This window comes from Hermetia illucens, chromosome 3, assembly GCF_905115235.1.
Source record: "Hermetia illucens chromosome 3, iHerIll2.2.curated.20191125, whole genome shotgun sequence".
In the NCBI taxonomy this organism is placed as follows: Eukaryota; Metazoa; Arthropoda; class Insecta; order Diptera; family Stratiomyidae; genus Hermetia; species Hermetia illucens.
The window spans coordinates 127,204,624-127,220,152 of NC_051851.1; the positions used below are offsets into that span (position 1 = coordinate 127,204,624).

The 15,529-nt window shown below is 38.7% G+C and overlaps 1 protein-coding gene across 1 annotated transcript in view; it reads left to right on the forward strand.

The window, feature by feature from the left end:
- Positions 1–9,467, forward strand: part of LOC119652788 — a 98,144-nt gene extending 88,677 nt beyond the window's left edge. Inside the window, exons 3-6 of the mRNA XM_038057101.1 lie at positions 2,299–2,408; positions 2,558–2,704; positions 2,852–3,029; positions 8,084–9,467. Coding sequence (XP_037913029.1) covers positions 2,299–2,408; positions 2,558–2,704; positions 2,852–3,029; positions 8,084–8,731 — 1,083 coding nt within the window. The 3' untranslated portion in view covers positions 8,732–9,467. The remainder of the gene's footprint in view (positions 1–2,298; positions 2,409–2,557; positions 2,705–2,851; positions 3,030–8,083) is intronic.
- The last annotated feature ends 6,062 nt before the right edge of the window (positions 9,468–15,529 follow it).

Sequence of the window (15,529 nt, forward strand, 5' to 3'; positions counted from 1 at the left end):
TGAATTGGGTCGCAGAGAATTATTTTGTTTTAGTTTTTTAGTTATTTGTCAACCAGACATGTGTGTATGTAGGTATATAATATATGCGTGTTAATGAACTTTGCGGGTAGTGCCTAATTCAAATAGATATAAGAAGTAAATCGGAAATATGGGTACGCTCAATGTATATACGTGCATATATGTGTACAGTATTCTGAAATAGACCGTTTGTTTGTTTAGGGTGAGCGTAATATCTATGCCTGTAATATGTACGTATGTCTCGTAGTTTGGAAAAATATGAAGGAATATGGTGGATTTGTAGCTATATACGGATAGAAAAATGTGCGTTGAAATTTCCTACATAAGATGAACACAAAACCTTTATATCTGAAGCACGAGCTTCCGGTATTCCGACTTGTTTTAAATGTGGAATTGTGTATTTTACAATTGTTATATTTATTGTCATATATATTGTTTTGCATAGGGTACTCTCACAAAACGCCTCTAGTGAAGCCTGTTAACCTTCAATTTAATAATATTCCTGAAATGATCCCCGCAGCTCTGTGAATTGATATAATTCAGTTTGAATCCCTTTTGTATTTATTTTCGTCAATTCTGATGAGTTGCACGCTATGAATAACTTTTACGAAAATCGTTGAAACTCCGAATAAATTAAGATAGTAACGAAAATAGACGCCACTTCGGTATTATATTTCAGCTTCGGAGTGAGTGATTCATGCCAATGAATTCGAGAATATTTTATTGGCATTTAATGAATATTCAAAATGAATTGGAAGTATTAGAGCATATTAAAGTTTCTCATAATTCATATTCATATCAGACTTATTTCATCCAATTTCATGTCAATAAAACGGTTTCAAATTGCCGAATTACGCTGTCTTAGTGTAAGAGCATGTAGGTTACCGAGAAGACAGTACAGCCAAGATAAAAATAGAATGTGGTTTCATTGAAATAACGATTGAGGCTTCTGAGCCTTTGTAACACTATCTGTCTCTGAATCTCGTGCCATCAATCACTTTAATACGCGATGAAGTAGGGACAAATCAACCGCAGAATCGCATTCAATTAAAGCAATAGCCGCTCGTAATGGGTTTTATAAGAAGCAGCCGCGACTATAAACAATAACACAACGCATTGTTAGCCGACTGGATCCAATGCAGAGCGGCAGTCTGAGGCCGATTTAAAGTGTAACGATTAAGAACAATATGGCCTGGAAGCTATGATTCCACCCACGAGTATAAATTAGCCTGCATTTGTGTAATAAAAGGTCCGGAGCTGACGCTCCATAAATTAGGACTATCTTCACCGTACTCGCTTTCTACGCTATTCGCATAACTACAAATTGTAACACAACTTCCTTTTTAGAGCAATAAACTCCCAATTGTTCTTCCAGTTGTAATAATACTCCAATGATGGCGCACAGGAAATCTCTAGTTGAGCTAATTTACTGTAACGGAGTCGGCATTTCTTGTTAGGTAGAAAGAAATAAGAGAATTGGAAGTTTAATCTAAATATTTATTAGACTGTAGAGGCTTAAGCAAAAAGTGCATATATAAATATCTGATTTCACGGCGCCAGTTTTATTTCTCAGAATTTCTATTAGGGTTTTGTAGAAAACATAAAACTGCTTGGGTTGACTTTCCGCTCTTTGATCTCGAAAACTAATAATAATCCAAAAGGGGACTTTAAGGTAAAACTAAAAATATTTATGCCATTAGAATTCAGAAATTTGAATCAATCATCCGAGAAACGTTAACTTGCTTATATACAGATTTAGAAATGTTGGCTTGCAAAAGGTGGAGCTCCCCTCTGACCGCTAGATAGTCACTAAATACTGGAGAATATTAAGTATTAACTTCCAATTCCAATTAAAATTCCTCTACCCAACGATATTACTTACGTAAGGTAGCATGCAAAATTTTGGGTTTTAGGATAAATAACTTTTAATCCCGAACCCATTTCGGATCCCATGTGAGATGTAATCATAATTTCGTCGGAAGTCGTTTGTTTTAATCCAATCAACCCGGTTTATGCATTTCAACTGGAACGACTTGAAATCAGCAACGCCAAATACAAGATAAACCCTACAAATGAAGCACATACTAACATATGAAGTTAAAATGCTACCAGCAACGAACCCTCGTATCTTCCCAAAACTATGCCACCCACTTTTTCTTCAGTTCGCGATTCCATCACTTTTTTCGCGGCGCCAAATTTCTCCGGTTTCCAGTTTGATCTCATTCCAAATTCAAAATAGTAGAACCTTTGCTTATCTATTTTCGTTGTTTCTTTTTTCAGACAACCATTAAAGTCTACACAAGCTGCCTGAAGATTGACGTGGAATATAAGACACTCGGCATTCAATGGGACACCACCAGTAAAGAAGTTGTGACACAATTACTCAGAAGGTAAGATTCATTCTGGTTTCAGATTACAGATAATTCTCTTGTTTCTGAAATTATACAGAAGTTGCGCAGAGAGTTTTCTTCCTCTACCAGTCACCATCTAAAGGATTCATTCTCGATGTGTATTTAAGTTCTTATCTCCATCGTTTCAGATTAAAAATGAGGCATCGCGATCCACGACTGTTCTACATGTCAATGGAAGTGACGGTACGAAGGGCCGGAATTAAAACCGTTCTTGTTTTAGATGAAGAAGCTCGACCAGCTATTTTGCAGGCATGTCATCCGAAAGGCGATTCAAGGTACATATTAAATTTCCACTCTTGAACCGAAGCGAACGCTGCTCGTTCTCAATTTGAATTCCTACTTAAGTGGAAATACGCGGATGAAAATTCAAGAGTCGTTTAAAAATATTAACAGCGTTATTTAAATTTTTCATCTTTTTGTAGATTTTGTTTGCAGTTGAGACCAGGTGGCCTTATTCGTGTTCATACCTCGGCGTTACAGCCTACTTCCCAGTACAAGAGTTTAGTGATATCGCAGGAAACTACCGCAGATGAGCTTTTGTCGTTGCTATTGTCGTGTTTTAACTCCAGTGAACCCGTTGAACAGTTCTCAATTTATGAAGTAAGTATATTCCCTTGAAAGATACATATTTGTCTCTTTATAATAAATCCAACAGAATAACTTAGTATATTATGCATACGTCAGGATTCATTCAGAGTTAAAACTCACTCTTCCTGCAGAATGTCAGCCGCAGTATTCCTTCGTATCTCTCTATATATTCATAGTAATGTTCTTACAATTGAGCTTTAGACTGAGTCAAGTAAAAGTAGTAATATTCTACGCTGCATGTCGGTAACTAAGAAACAGAAAGATTAATTTCGATGCAATTAGTGGGTGACTGGCTCGTATACGGAATCCAACTTCTGGAATTAGAGTAGTATCAATTAAAGGAAGGGACAGTAAAGAAGATTCAGTTGAAAAGAAACGGATGCGTCATTTTTGTTGTACTGTGCGCTTTCCCAAGACAAGTATGCCTAGATTACGAAACTTTGCTGCGAGATACTAAGAACTATACTCTGCTCGCTATGAGATTACCGACTGAAATGGCAGGGAACACCCAGTTCTGTGCCGGTTTGATCGCATATTTGATGACAGCCAATCCAACAGTTCGAATTAATATTACCTCGAGTTTGAATAGTAGGTATTATTCCGATGTTGATCGCCAGCAAGCAAGGAGGTGGAAATTTGATAAAAAAAAAATTCTATAGGATTTTAATGAACTGAGGCAAATGAACCAAATTTCAGCATTTGAAATGAATGCTTTCAAAGATTTTCTGCTAAAGTACATACGTAGAAAGATCTTCCTTGTAGCGTAAAAACCCTTTAACGCAAAGAGGAAGGGTGGGGACAAGAAGTGTTTTTTTATTTTTCTTTTCGCGGGCGGAAGATCTGCCTCTTGTACCACTTTAAGGTCTCACCCTGCGTAACTGTCTTCAAATATTACTTCTCCCTTCTTCCCCTCCCTTTACGCAATAGGGGGCTTGTTTTGGACGTTAGCCACTACATCCTGCCATCCGCGCTCCGACTGGAGCCTGTGATCCAGCACGTCGCGAAACGTCTGCAAAGTAATATTGCACACTCTGCGTCTTCTTTTTGGCCTGGACAAGTTGGACATGTTAGAGACATGTCATGATGAAACCTGTATAGATACTTACGTTAGCCACCGTGGTCAGATAATAACTGCGTTAACTAGTAACTACAGTCTCCATGGCGACAACTAACCCGCCTGTCGATGATTGGAATTAACTTGTATGTCCATCAGCTTTTCGTTTAGCTATTCCGTCGAATTTGCTTTCTGACCATTGATGCTGCCCTTTATCGATATTGATAATGTTTTCGTCGTCTTTGGTTGTCGTCCTCCTGGCGTAGATTCGTAAGATCTCTTCAACCAAGATCTTCGTCGGTAACAAATCAGCTATGATTAACGTTGCAACATCAGAGATCCTTCGAAAGCCACTAAACACCCTCAGAGCACAGATCCTACATTACGTAATCCATATAGTAACAGCAGACTGATCTAAAAACCCAAGAGAGCAATGGTTTATTAACGTATCTAGCCCCACCGATATATTGTAGGATTCGCGAGATGGCTACCTATAACAATAATTCTCTGCATATTTCAAATGCACGTTAAATCCCAGGTATTTGACTGTCTGCTTGCTTCTTATGGCCTGGTTTCCAACTCGCATTTCCATGTTTTCCAGTTTCGTTTGGCTTGTTATTAGAATGGCTTTTCTTTTGTGATCCATGGATACTAATCCATAAGTTTGAATTTTAATTTCTTCTCATTGAAGTAGCTAGACACTATGTTGCTCAGGTAAGCGCGGAGTATTCATCCAGAAGAACGAACTTTTGATGAACCACCAATTTACCGACTTGAAGGCACTTTTTACATCCAACGTGACCACTGCACCTTACTCTATTGATCTCCTGTTTTATTTAGCATCTGCGATGTAAACCATCGCTTTTATTGCATCGACAATGCAGCGACCTTCCTAGACACCAAACCAAGAATCTGTTGACAATAATTCCCTCTAAAATGTTTCCAATCGTACCCAGAACGCACATTGGACGTTATGAGAAGGAATCTCGGGTAGCTTGTTTCCATTCGATTACTTAGGGAACATCCCTTCGTCGAAATATTTTTGCATGGTTTGTACAAACATGTCAGGTCTCGTGAGGACGGCAGCTTTCACTGCTTTATTCGGGATACCATCAAGTCCTGGCGCTAATTTTATTGCACACTTTCAGCAATTCCTCTTCGGTAATACAAGCAATGATCTCTTCAACTACGGTGTTCGATCATTGCGGGAACAGTGACTCCACTATTAATTGTACTCTTCCCTTTTACTTTATACAGCATTTCTTTGTATATTTGGCCCTTGTGGGGTTTACATTAGCTTTCAGGGGTTTTTAAAGAAAGAAGTGGTTTCGAAGATGACTTGTGTTTATATCGGTTTAGCTAACCCTTGCATTACGTGGCAGTTGGAAAGTTCTGAAACTGACTAATTTATTGCTGAGGTCAATAGTGAGAAATACTATTGACTGCAAGGAAGCCGCATGTTTGAAGTTTAATTTCGCAAAATTGAATGTCTTTCTGTACACCGCCATGAGAGAATTCGATATCTCGACAAAATTGATTAGAGTGATTATGCTAACCCTGAACAATGTGCGAGCCCAGATAACAGCAGTAGGATCGCGATCTTGAGATGAATCAACATCAACAACGGTCTAAGGCAAGGGGATACTCTATCTTGCGCCATCTTTAGCCGGGCCCTGGAAAAATTGATCCGCAGATGTTAGTGCAGGAGCCACTATCCTCTTCAAGTCCACTCAACTGCTGGCCTATGCGGACAATATTGACATTATGAGAAGAACAATGTGAGATACAATCTACCTTCATGCAAATCGAGCTGGTATCGATTGACACGAAATCTTGTGTTGCACATTAATGAAGGCACCAAAAACAAAAGAACCAACAACACCATATGGCGCTGATCAAACGAGAACAATATTGATAGGAGACTAAAATTCTGAGATCGCGGATAATTTCTCCTGTTTAAGGTCGAAAATCACAACCGACAACAGCTAACAGATGACAGCTGTTAGTAGCCAATAGAACCTATTTCAGCTCACAAAAACCGTTTCGTTCACAGAACCTTATTAAAATCTATTCAATGTCAGTCTGCCATACCCGATTTACTCGAAAATGGCTGAACCAATTGTCATGAAATTTGGTAAGAACATGTGGTCTGTGAATTTCTTTGCGTATAGCCAATGGCGCCATTTTGTGACATGAAAGGGGGGTGTACATTTTTTTTCATAAAATATAGTCAATATTGGATGAAACATGGAGGAGTGAAGTAAAGGACTGATATCTTTCAAGAAAATTCACGAGATATTTAAAAAGAGTAATATTTAGACAGCCTGGATGGTGCGTTCAGTTCGCTTGCCTTTGCCATCATTTTTCAGTGTTATTTGCTATAAAAGTTCCTAGAAACGGATACTCATTGAATTGTTTTTTTCATCTCCAATCCTACAAGAAACGGCAATACCAGTCCTTGTCCTGATCATTCATGCTTGAAGTTACGGAAGTCCGTAACATATTTTCCCCTTAGAAACCAGGACCTTCTTTTGTTCTTCTACGAGTGCCCTCAGGGGACTTCCATATAGAAAGCATTTGAAACTTTTCTAAATAATCCATAATTCGTGGGATTATCAGTCGTGAACTTTGGAGCCTAGAATTAGAATAAAAGATTTTCAAAAATGTATCTTAATATCCATTTGATATTTTTGATATTGATGTCTTAATGTCTCGACATGTTCTAATTTGGTCAATATGAAGGGAAAAGTTTATGTTTTGCAAGCTTTCCCTTAGGTAATTTGGTTCGAAAATTTTCTTTTTGATGATCGATGAAATGCTAATCAGTATGAAGCTTTGGTGACTGTTACTGATTTGATCGGTGCAAACGTCTCACATCCATCTAGGCAGGGGTCGTTCATCAGGATTAGATCAGAATCGATGAACACGTTTGAGTGCTGTTGATAGAATGGAGGTAAGTGGGACCATAGTTATATTTCCATGTCTCCTGTTCATTCCTTTGCGAAGTATAGAGCACCCACAAACATTGCATTCTCTTTGTTATTGGAGAAGGGTATGCCCATTTATTTATTGTAATTGTAAGCACAGTCCTTCTGCTACAACTTCAATATTATTAGGCTTAATCTACAGCAGCGTGACAAACGCCGGGTTAGCGCAAATATTAATGGGAACGCACCTTCAAGAATAGGAGGAATTTATTGACTTCATTAAGAAATGGAATGGCACTGGTAATAGAGGAAGCTACAATCGTGATGGTCAATTGTAAATTTTTGGAGTTTCATATGGGAAGCTTCGGAAATTTATATTTGCTTTGAAAGCAACATTTGTACTTCCAAACAGATCTGGTCAAATTTAAATCCGAGAGTGGGTTAATTGCTGCTTCGATCTTTGCTATGAAATATATATATCTGCAAGTATCACTATGTCAATATCATTTCCTTGGCATATGCAGTATTCAAATGAAATTATATTTCAACGTTAGGGATCCTCACAAACGGTTGCTTTTACGACTCCAATATTGCTTGAAATATAATTTCCATGGAAATAGAAATATTTGTACATCAGTTCTTTGTCTTGTATTTTGTTAACTGCGGAGCTTTCATAGTCCAAAAATCTTTGATCTGTAGCGTACCCTGTGGAAACTGACATTTGAGCTGAGCTGTACCTGTAGCGCCTAACCAGTGCACTGAACCATTGTCCTCTTATATATATTTTTTTTAAGTTTTCTTGGCGCTTTCACTTTGGACGACAACTTTTTCTCGCTGGAAGAACGAAGACGGTATCCTGATCTGAGTGACGATATCATACACTACGAAAGAGTTTCCCTTGAGTGTCCCAATTGATTGTGTGTTTTGATTTGCTAGACAGTTTCAAGACTTTTCGTTAATTCCTTTTTTCGAAAATAATATGAACTGCCGGATGTAAGCGAAATAAAGTTAGCTTCAAAAATTATAATAAAGCACACTTGATCCTAACTACTACAGAAAACTAATCTATTATTTCTCCTTACCAGGTCTGTCCCGGTCAAGAATACCAGCGCAAACTCCATCCCGATGATCTACCCTTACGGGCTCAAATTGAACGAATAAAGCGCGGCGAAACATGTCATTTTCTAGTGCGACGAAATCCCAATTATCCTCGACGACGGCAGCTCCTACCCCCCATTACTGAAAAGACAGCATCAACCCCATCCATACATTCACACATCAGCCTTAACTCCCTGGACTCAGATACACGAACCATTTGCGAAGAAGATCCACAGCAACAGAACAAGCCAAAATCGCACACGGACAAGGATAACAATAACAGCAACAAATCGACAACCACAACAATTTGCAATAAATGTCGAAATAATTTCAAATCGTGTGAGTTTTGTAACAAAAACCCATCGACGATCTTGAACAGTTCGCTGGATGCATACAACCCCGTGTATAATGTCCGTGAGATAAGGACTGTGAATCATTCGTTCTCGCCGTTGGGGAGCGATAAAAAAATCTTGGATGTGGAGCAGTTTTCGCGGCAACAGATGAAGAGTAATGGCGTGGTTTATACGAAACGATATAGTGCCTGCGATTATACGGGGAAAATGGCCGCAACTCTAGCCGCTGAAGCTGTTAACAATAATCCTGCGAAAGGACTAGGCCACTATGTTTACATTTGAATGCAGCGTGTTAGATTGTTAGTTGTAAGGAAATTAAGTATGTGTTATTTTGTAGCTGGTCCATTTCACATTCGCATTTCAAACTCATTCCGAATCTCTTCTGACTATTCAAATCGAACCATTCCACTCAATTCACGTCGTGAATTATCCTGGACGCAGCACTAAGTTAACTTCTCCCCGTCTTTCCTATAAGATGATGCCGAAGCAGTATTTCAGCCTAGGACACTGCAAAGTACCACATACTCTGTACACAAAATATCACCAATCAGCACTAACCCAAATTCGAAAGGAAAATATGTTATTTTACTGTTTCTCTTTTTGGCAACTCTGTAAAAATTCGTTTTAGTTTAGTTTTAGGTTACTTTTACGAACAAAACCAAAAGCTCAAAGATGTATTCTGTTAAGTTCTCTAGTTCTTTTATAAATATTTGTCCAACAACAATAAATTTGGATTTTCGCGGAGTGTGAAGCTCAAGCTTTCCCCCGGAAAATTCGACTTTAGGAAGAAAACACTAGTCAATATAATTTTAATTTTAAAAATTTAAGTTATGTGTCTAATTAATAATTATTTTATATTTTTATTATTTATGGTTTTGAGAACCACCAATGAACATTTAAGTTTATTTTCGGAAAGAGTAAAGAACATATTTGTGAACTGCAATAATATTCACATGTGTAGACGGATTTACTTAGGTGTGGATCAATAAAATAAATTGTCCTTTGTATTGCACTTTAATTATGCAGTTTTCTTTACAAAAATGTGGTGAATTCAGAAAATGCAAGGTAGGAAAATATCTTTGATGATGAAATTCCACTTTGTATTACATATCTATTAATTTGTAATGACTTGGTGGCCAAAAGATCATTCTAGTTGGTCGAAGTTGTCCTAGAGAGAAGAACTATCCCAAAAACCTAAAAAGCTGGCAAAATGGACCGTAAAGATCCTCCCTCAAAAATTGAGCCTCCACTGAAGTGTAGTCAGGCTTGGGAAATTTGAAGTGGGCGGTTTTTGATACTTTACATGTCTCTTTAACCGATGCACGGTTCATTACCGAAAACTGAAAAACAGACAGGAAAAAAAATACGCGAAAATAAAACTGTTAACATGTCTCAGACAAAAACCTTAAAACAATAAATAAAGAATAGAAGAAATAAATTAATAGATAAAGAATAGAACTCCGCTGTGACTAGTCGCAACCCACGTTCAGTCTGAAAGGCTGTAGGTCACGGCAGCGTCTCATTATGTAGGTGAGAGAAAGCTATCAGCTGTCAGCTATTGTGGCTGTTAGGTATAAAATGTACTACCAAAAATGTGAGGAAGAAAAATAACTTAAATCCGGTAAGGACAGAGCGACCAGTCAATGAAGTTTTCGGTAACGAAGAGAAAAGAATATTAGGACATACTTTGAGAGTTACCCGAGTGGAGTATCGCCGCAGGAACCGAGCATGAATTCTGCCTATATTACCGAAGAGAATGTAAGACAAGCTATAAATAGGTTGATAAACTGGAGGTGTCCTGGGTTGAACTGGGTGTAGAATTTCCGAAACAAAAAGTTCACCAGAGTTCACGGTAGGTATAACGTAGCAGTAATCGGCAAGGAATTCCCAGCCTTCCATATTGCAAGGATTAACTACCTTGACCCTAAAAAGGACACGGTGCAGAACCTCACAGATACATGGCCGATTACTTGATTACCAACCCTCTACAAATTCATAACGTTCATCATTAGTAAAAACAAAGATTGCCAAGTTGGATCGAGTGGTTACAAAGAACAATTCATTATCGACTCGACAATTGTTATACAAGCAATTACAGGCAAAAGATATATCTTCAGTCGCTATTACGATTACAACAAGCCTTTGAACAGCGTCCGGCATACCTGGCTAATCGATGCCCAATGCCGACATCGCATTAATCCCAAACTATCATAATATGATAACATTTTTGGCGATAGTCATGGATTTTGTTAGTGCATTCAACTGAGGTAGAGCCCATCCGCAGAGGCGTCTTCCCGGGGCATTCGTTGCATCCCCTTTGGTTTTGTGTGGTTCTGGACCCCCTTTGATGGCTACTGAATGATGCAATGGGGCCTGGGTTTAGAATCAAATATGTCCTACGTACTAAACACTAGCTGACTTACTTGATCTACTTACATAGATGATATCAGTGTGTACTGATGGCCTTCTTAGAAGTATGTTGGCCATAATTGACATCTTCAGGTATGACATTCGGAGGGGATTTTGTCTAGAAAAATGTCAAATCCAAGTTAACTGTATGCAATTCCTACCCCTTCATTTGCATATGCATTCGAAATATTGCCGTGGACGAAGACCGTCCTGGAAACATGCAGTAGCGACTACGTTCCCCGAATTCTGCCATGGGACGGATGAACCTGTTTCGTGACATCGGAGACAGATGCGTGGTTGATAATTTCATCTTTCAACCCTCAGGGTAGGGTGAAGTCAAAGCAAGAGCGTAATGATAAATGAAATGCCTCTAGCATTCTTTTGTCGATCGATATAAGCTAGGAAGCTCTTTGCTGAGACGAAGGGATATATGTGTGCCAGTCAGGATGGCGTAGTCGTTTCTTAAACTTATAAAAAGCTCATAATAAAAGAGCGGATGGAGAATCAACAATGCAGAATGTGTGGTTCGACATTAGAGATGTTGGACCATCTCATTTCTGGCCACACTGCGATGGCACTGGGCAAGCATAATCCTGTACGTAAGGTGATGAACCGATTGCGGGAACATGTCCAGTTTATCGGGCAATACTCGATAGTTCTGCTGCGGCATTAATTAAGACTGATAAGTTTTAACTAGAGTAGTGCCAAAAAAAGTTACTTGATCGGTAATTATGATCCTTCCTTGATTAACTCATGCTTTTCTAGTAGCAAAATGTTTGATTATCTAAGAAATGTATATTTAACCGTGATTGTCCTGACATCTAACTAGGGGGGTGCCGGAGTGATAGCTGATCAATTGCGCGATTCGAGCGTCATAGAATGTCCTGTTTGCCACTTAATCATCTAGTCGATAATACCCGGAGCATAATTAAATGATGGCATGAAATGCAAAATTAACATTCTATAACTTTGCTAATAATAGTCGGATTTAAAACTTTTCAAAATTATGTCTAATATTATCACTTATACTGATTTCAATTTGAAACCTAATTGCCAGTTGTACTTCTAGAATTAACTTAAGGGCGATTGAATTTCTAAAATTATTGACTTTATTTTTTTTTAGTATGAGAAAAAAAGACATTTTTTTTTATGTGGAACAAGGGTATTTCGAGGACCAGTTGCCCCCTTCCTCAGTGAGTTTTTGTCTTATTTTAGCAGATATCATAATAGGATGTATCTTTAGGCCAAATTTTGTATAGATGCATCACTGTGATTTTTTTAGACTTTTCGGTTTGACAGGTTCTGAGAACGAGACCTGTTTCACTTTTTGGGGCACATATTTTGAATCATCACTTTTCTTTGTTTGAGTCAATATAAGAAATAAGATCATTTTCGTAAGTACTAATCGAGCCCTCTCATTTGGTAAACCACCACATTCTGTGAAACCAAATTTTGCTGCCTTCTTTCGCATATATGGAAAGCCCTCTTCAAACTCAACACAAAATAATGTAACATGCATAGCCGTTCACAGACCACATATTCGCGCCAAACTTCGTCACGATCTCATGTGGCAGACGGATAGACAGGCAGATATTATATTATTTTTATAAGGTATGTAAAAGCTTCTTCTCAAAACATATTTTCTGTTGCGCGTAATAACACTAAGAAAAATCTAATGAACTTAACGATATAATTACCGAATAATCACACATAAAATATTAAATTTTGGGCAGTTGGCAGAATGTTTTTCAATAAAAATACAGCAGAAATGAGATACGCTATGGTCAAAAGCTTTCCAATTGCCAAATTAAAAATGTATAGTAAAATTTAAGCGTGTGCAGTCGATTTTCATCGAAATTAAAGAAATATTTTGGTTAAATGAGTAAGGAATCACCTGGAAAACTTGCATATAACAGCGCGCAAATTGCTCTTTTTGCGGTCTCACGCTGCGACATTTCGATACTGCGGCCGCTATTTTATTTCTTTTTGTGACCATGAAACTTTTACGTTTTCTTTAGCTAATTAAATGAAACTTCACATGTCGAGGCCCGTAAGGATTTGGCTGAATCGTCTTCAAACGAATCACAAATATAACAAAGATTTTCTCAGTGTCCGGATAGCTGAGTGGTTATAGCACAAGACTGTCGTACGGAAGGTTGCGGTTCAAATCTCACTGGTAGCAGTGGAATATGCATCGTGATTTGACGTTGGATACCAGTCGACTCAGCTGTGAATGAGTACCTGAGTCAAATCAAGGTACTAATCACGGGCGACCAGATTGCCTCCTTTAGGATACTATAATTCTGCAGTGTACCGCTACAGTCTAAAACGAAGTGCTCTGTACTTCCATCCCCGTTCTTATTTCTTGCTTTGATCTATCATTACTACTCGGCGCTTAAATGGTTCGCAATGGTTAGTAGAGTCGCGGAGAAGCACCTGATCCACACGGTGTCAGATAGCTTTAAACTACCGAGTAGCCTCTATGCGTTTGTGCGTCAAGTTACTACCGGCTTTCTGGTCTGGGCTGGGAGCCGTTCGGATGGAGGATGCAGACAGTCTTTAAGTTCACTCGAAGGAATTCCGAAGCTTGGTTTTCCGGATCTCAGTCACCCTCGATTCTACAATCCATCCTGTTTTTCCCGGATCCCATCTTTTTGTATAATAAAATTTATTATGCATCCAGGTCACCCATCATCATCAACTACGATAATGACTAAAAAAACAGAACAACCTGATCCCCCAGGCGGTAGCTATCAGCTGCGTTTCACACGGATCACAGAACAAAGCATCAATCATCGGCTGTATTTTTCATCGACCCGATCTCCACCAACAAAACAAAAATGCCCGCAATATGTATCAGCTGTTCCCAGACTTCCTGGCATCTATAACTTTTCGTTTCAACTAGAAACAAACGTTAAAAATTTATTTATTAATACGTAACATGATCACGTTTATGGCCGAAACATGCAATGTATGTTAAAAGTAACAACAACAAGTGAAAAACCGGAAGCTCGGCCCTTCAAATACGAAAGAGCACCTTCTTGACTTTTTTTCAGATTTTTCAGTTGAGTAGTTTCTGAGAATGGGTCTCTAAAAGAAGTGATCAATTTTGATACCCCGCACTCTCCTCCTTCACAACTAATGTCAAAATCAATACAGGCTTCGGAAAGTACTAATCGAAGCCTTTCATTTAATATTTTCGTTGGAGCAAAATTTTGCACTCCCCTTTTGCATGTGCAGAGCGTTGGCAAGTTTTGCACTAAAATTGAAAAAAATCCAGCTTTATCGAGTAATTTACGAGGTTTACTATACTACAGTGCGTTGATAGTAAAGTTGTATTAACTTCTGTTTGGAGGAACCAACCACATCCGCATGTGACGGTGGCTTACTATATCATTAATAACCGGTGGAACTTCACCGGATGTTGCAAGCCATGTTATCATGGTGAAATGCTTCTTCCTCCTCTTCTTTTCCGCTCATTACCGTGAATGAGAAACCTACGACTAAGGTCCCTCCAGCACAATCGAAAGGATTACGATTAGCTGAACGTTCTATCATGATGGGGTATACCATAGCGAAGTAGTCACTATTTGCGGCAGCTTCTGCCACAATAGTAAATTTGCTTCTCTCATGGCGTAGATTATGTTGCACTTGTTGTAGTTTTACACTGCAATGAATTTGCAGCGCGTAGCGTTCATCCCCACTCTCAGTCACCAACAGACCTCTACACTCTACTTTTATCGTTCTGCTTCTACATTTCAGCAATCAACCAAGTATTGAAACGTTTTTTGGGACCTGGCCAGCAATTTCATCCACACCAGAGATAAAGGCATTTTGAATTCCGTATTGGATTTGTGAAAGTTGGAGAAGTCTCCAAAATTTCACCGTTGTTATTACAATACCCAAGCCCATATGTCCGATCAAGAGGTTGTTAGAGCTCACTTTGGCCTTCGGATCTTCCATCACGATCACAAGTCACTTTTAGGAAGTCTCTCCTGAAATGCGTGTAGTTGCTCATAGAAACCATCCTTCCCCTCTACATTGGAAATTTTCGTTGTTGCGTATTATAAGTAATATTCCTTAGCCTGGACGGAAATGTCGTAATTTTCATCTTTTTGCAGTAAAATACAACGCTGCAACGAAACGCAAATGATAGGGCCATACAAATGGGTACCGAAGTTTCAGTCAAACTCCAAGATCGAGCAATGTCGCATGATCTGGACACGCGGCCAGTGGAAGAGAATCCAATTTGGATATGAGCAGCAACATGAGTAATACAAGGAGTCGCGTAAACAACTAAGCCACTATCATAAATAAAGTAAAATCGAAGGATTTTAGCAACTATGTAAGCAATAATAATATAGCGATAATCAAAAGCTCTCCTTCGGCTACTATTATAGTTGCAACGTGCTAAACGAAATGATTACTCTTTTCTGAAAAAATCTGAACACCACTTACCTTGCCACTATCCAGGTAGACCTCGTTGAAGTTCCAATGACAAGGGAGGAAGAGGTCCTCGACTCTGCGAAGAAAATAGCCGAAAATAAAGCTTCTGCCTTGGATAGTATACCCAACAAAGCCCTTAAAACATTTACCGAGCGTATCCAGTCCTACAGACCAATATGCCTTCCAAATATATAATCCTCGTAAATTATTGGAATGGATAATCTG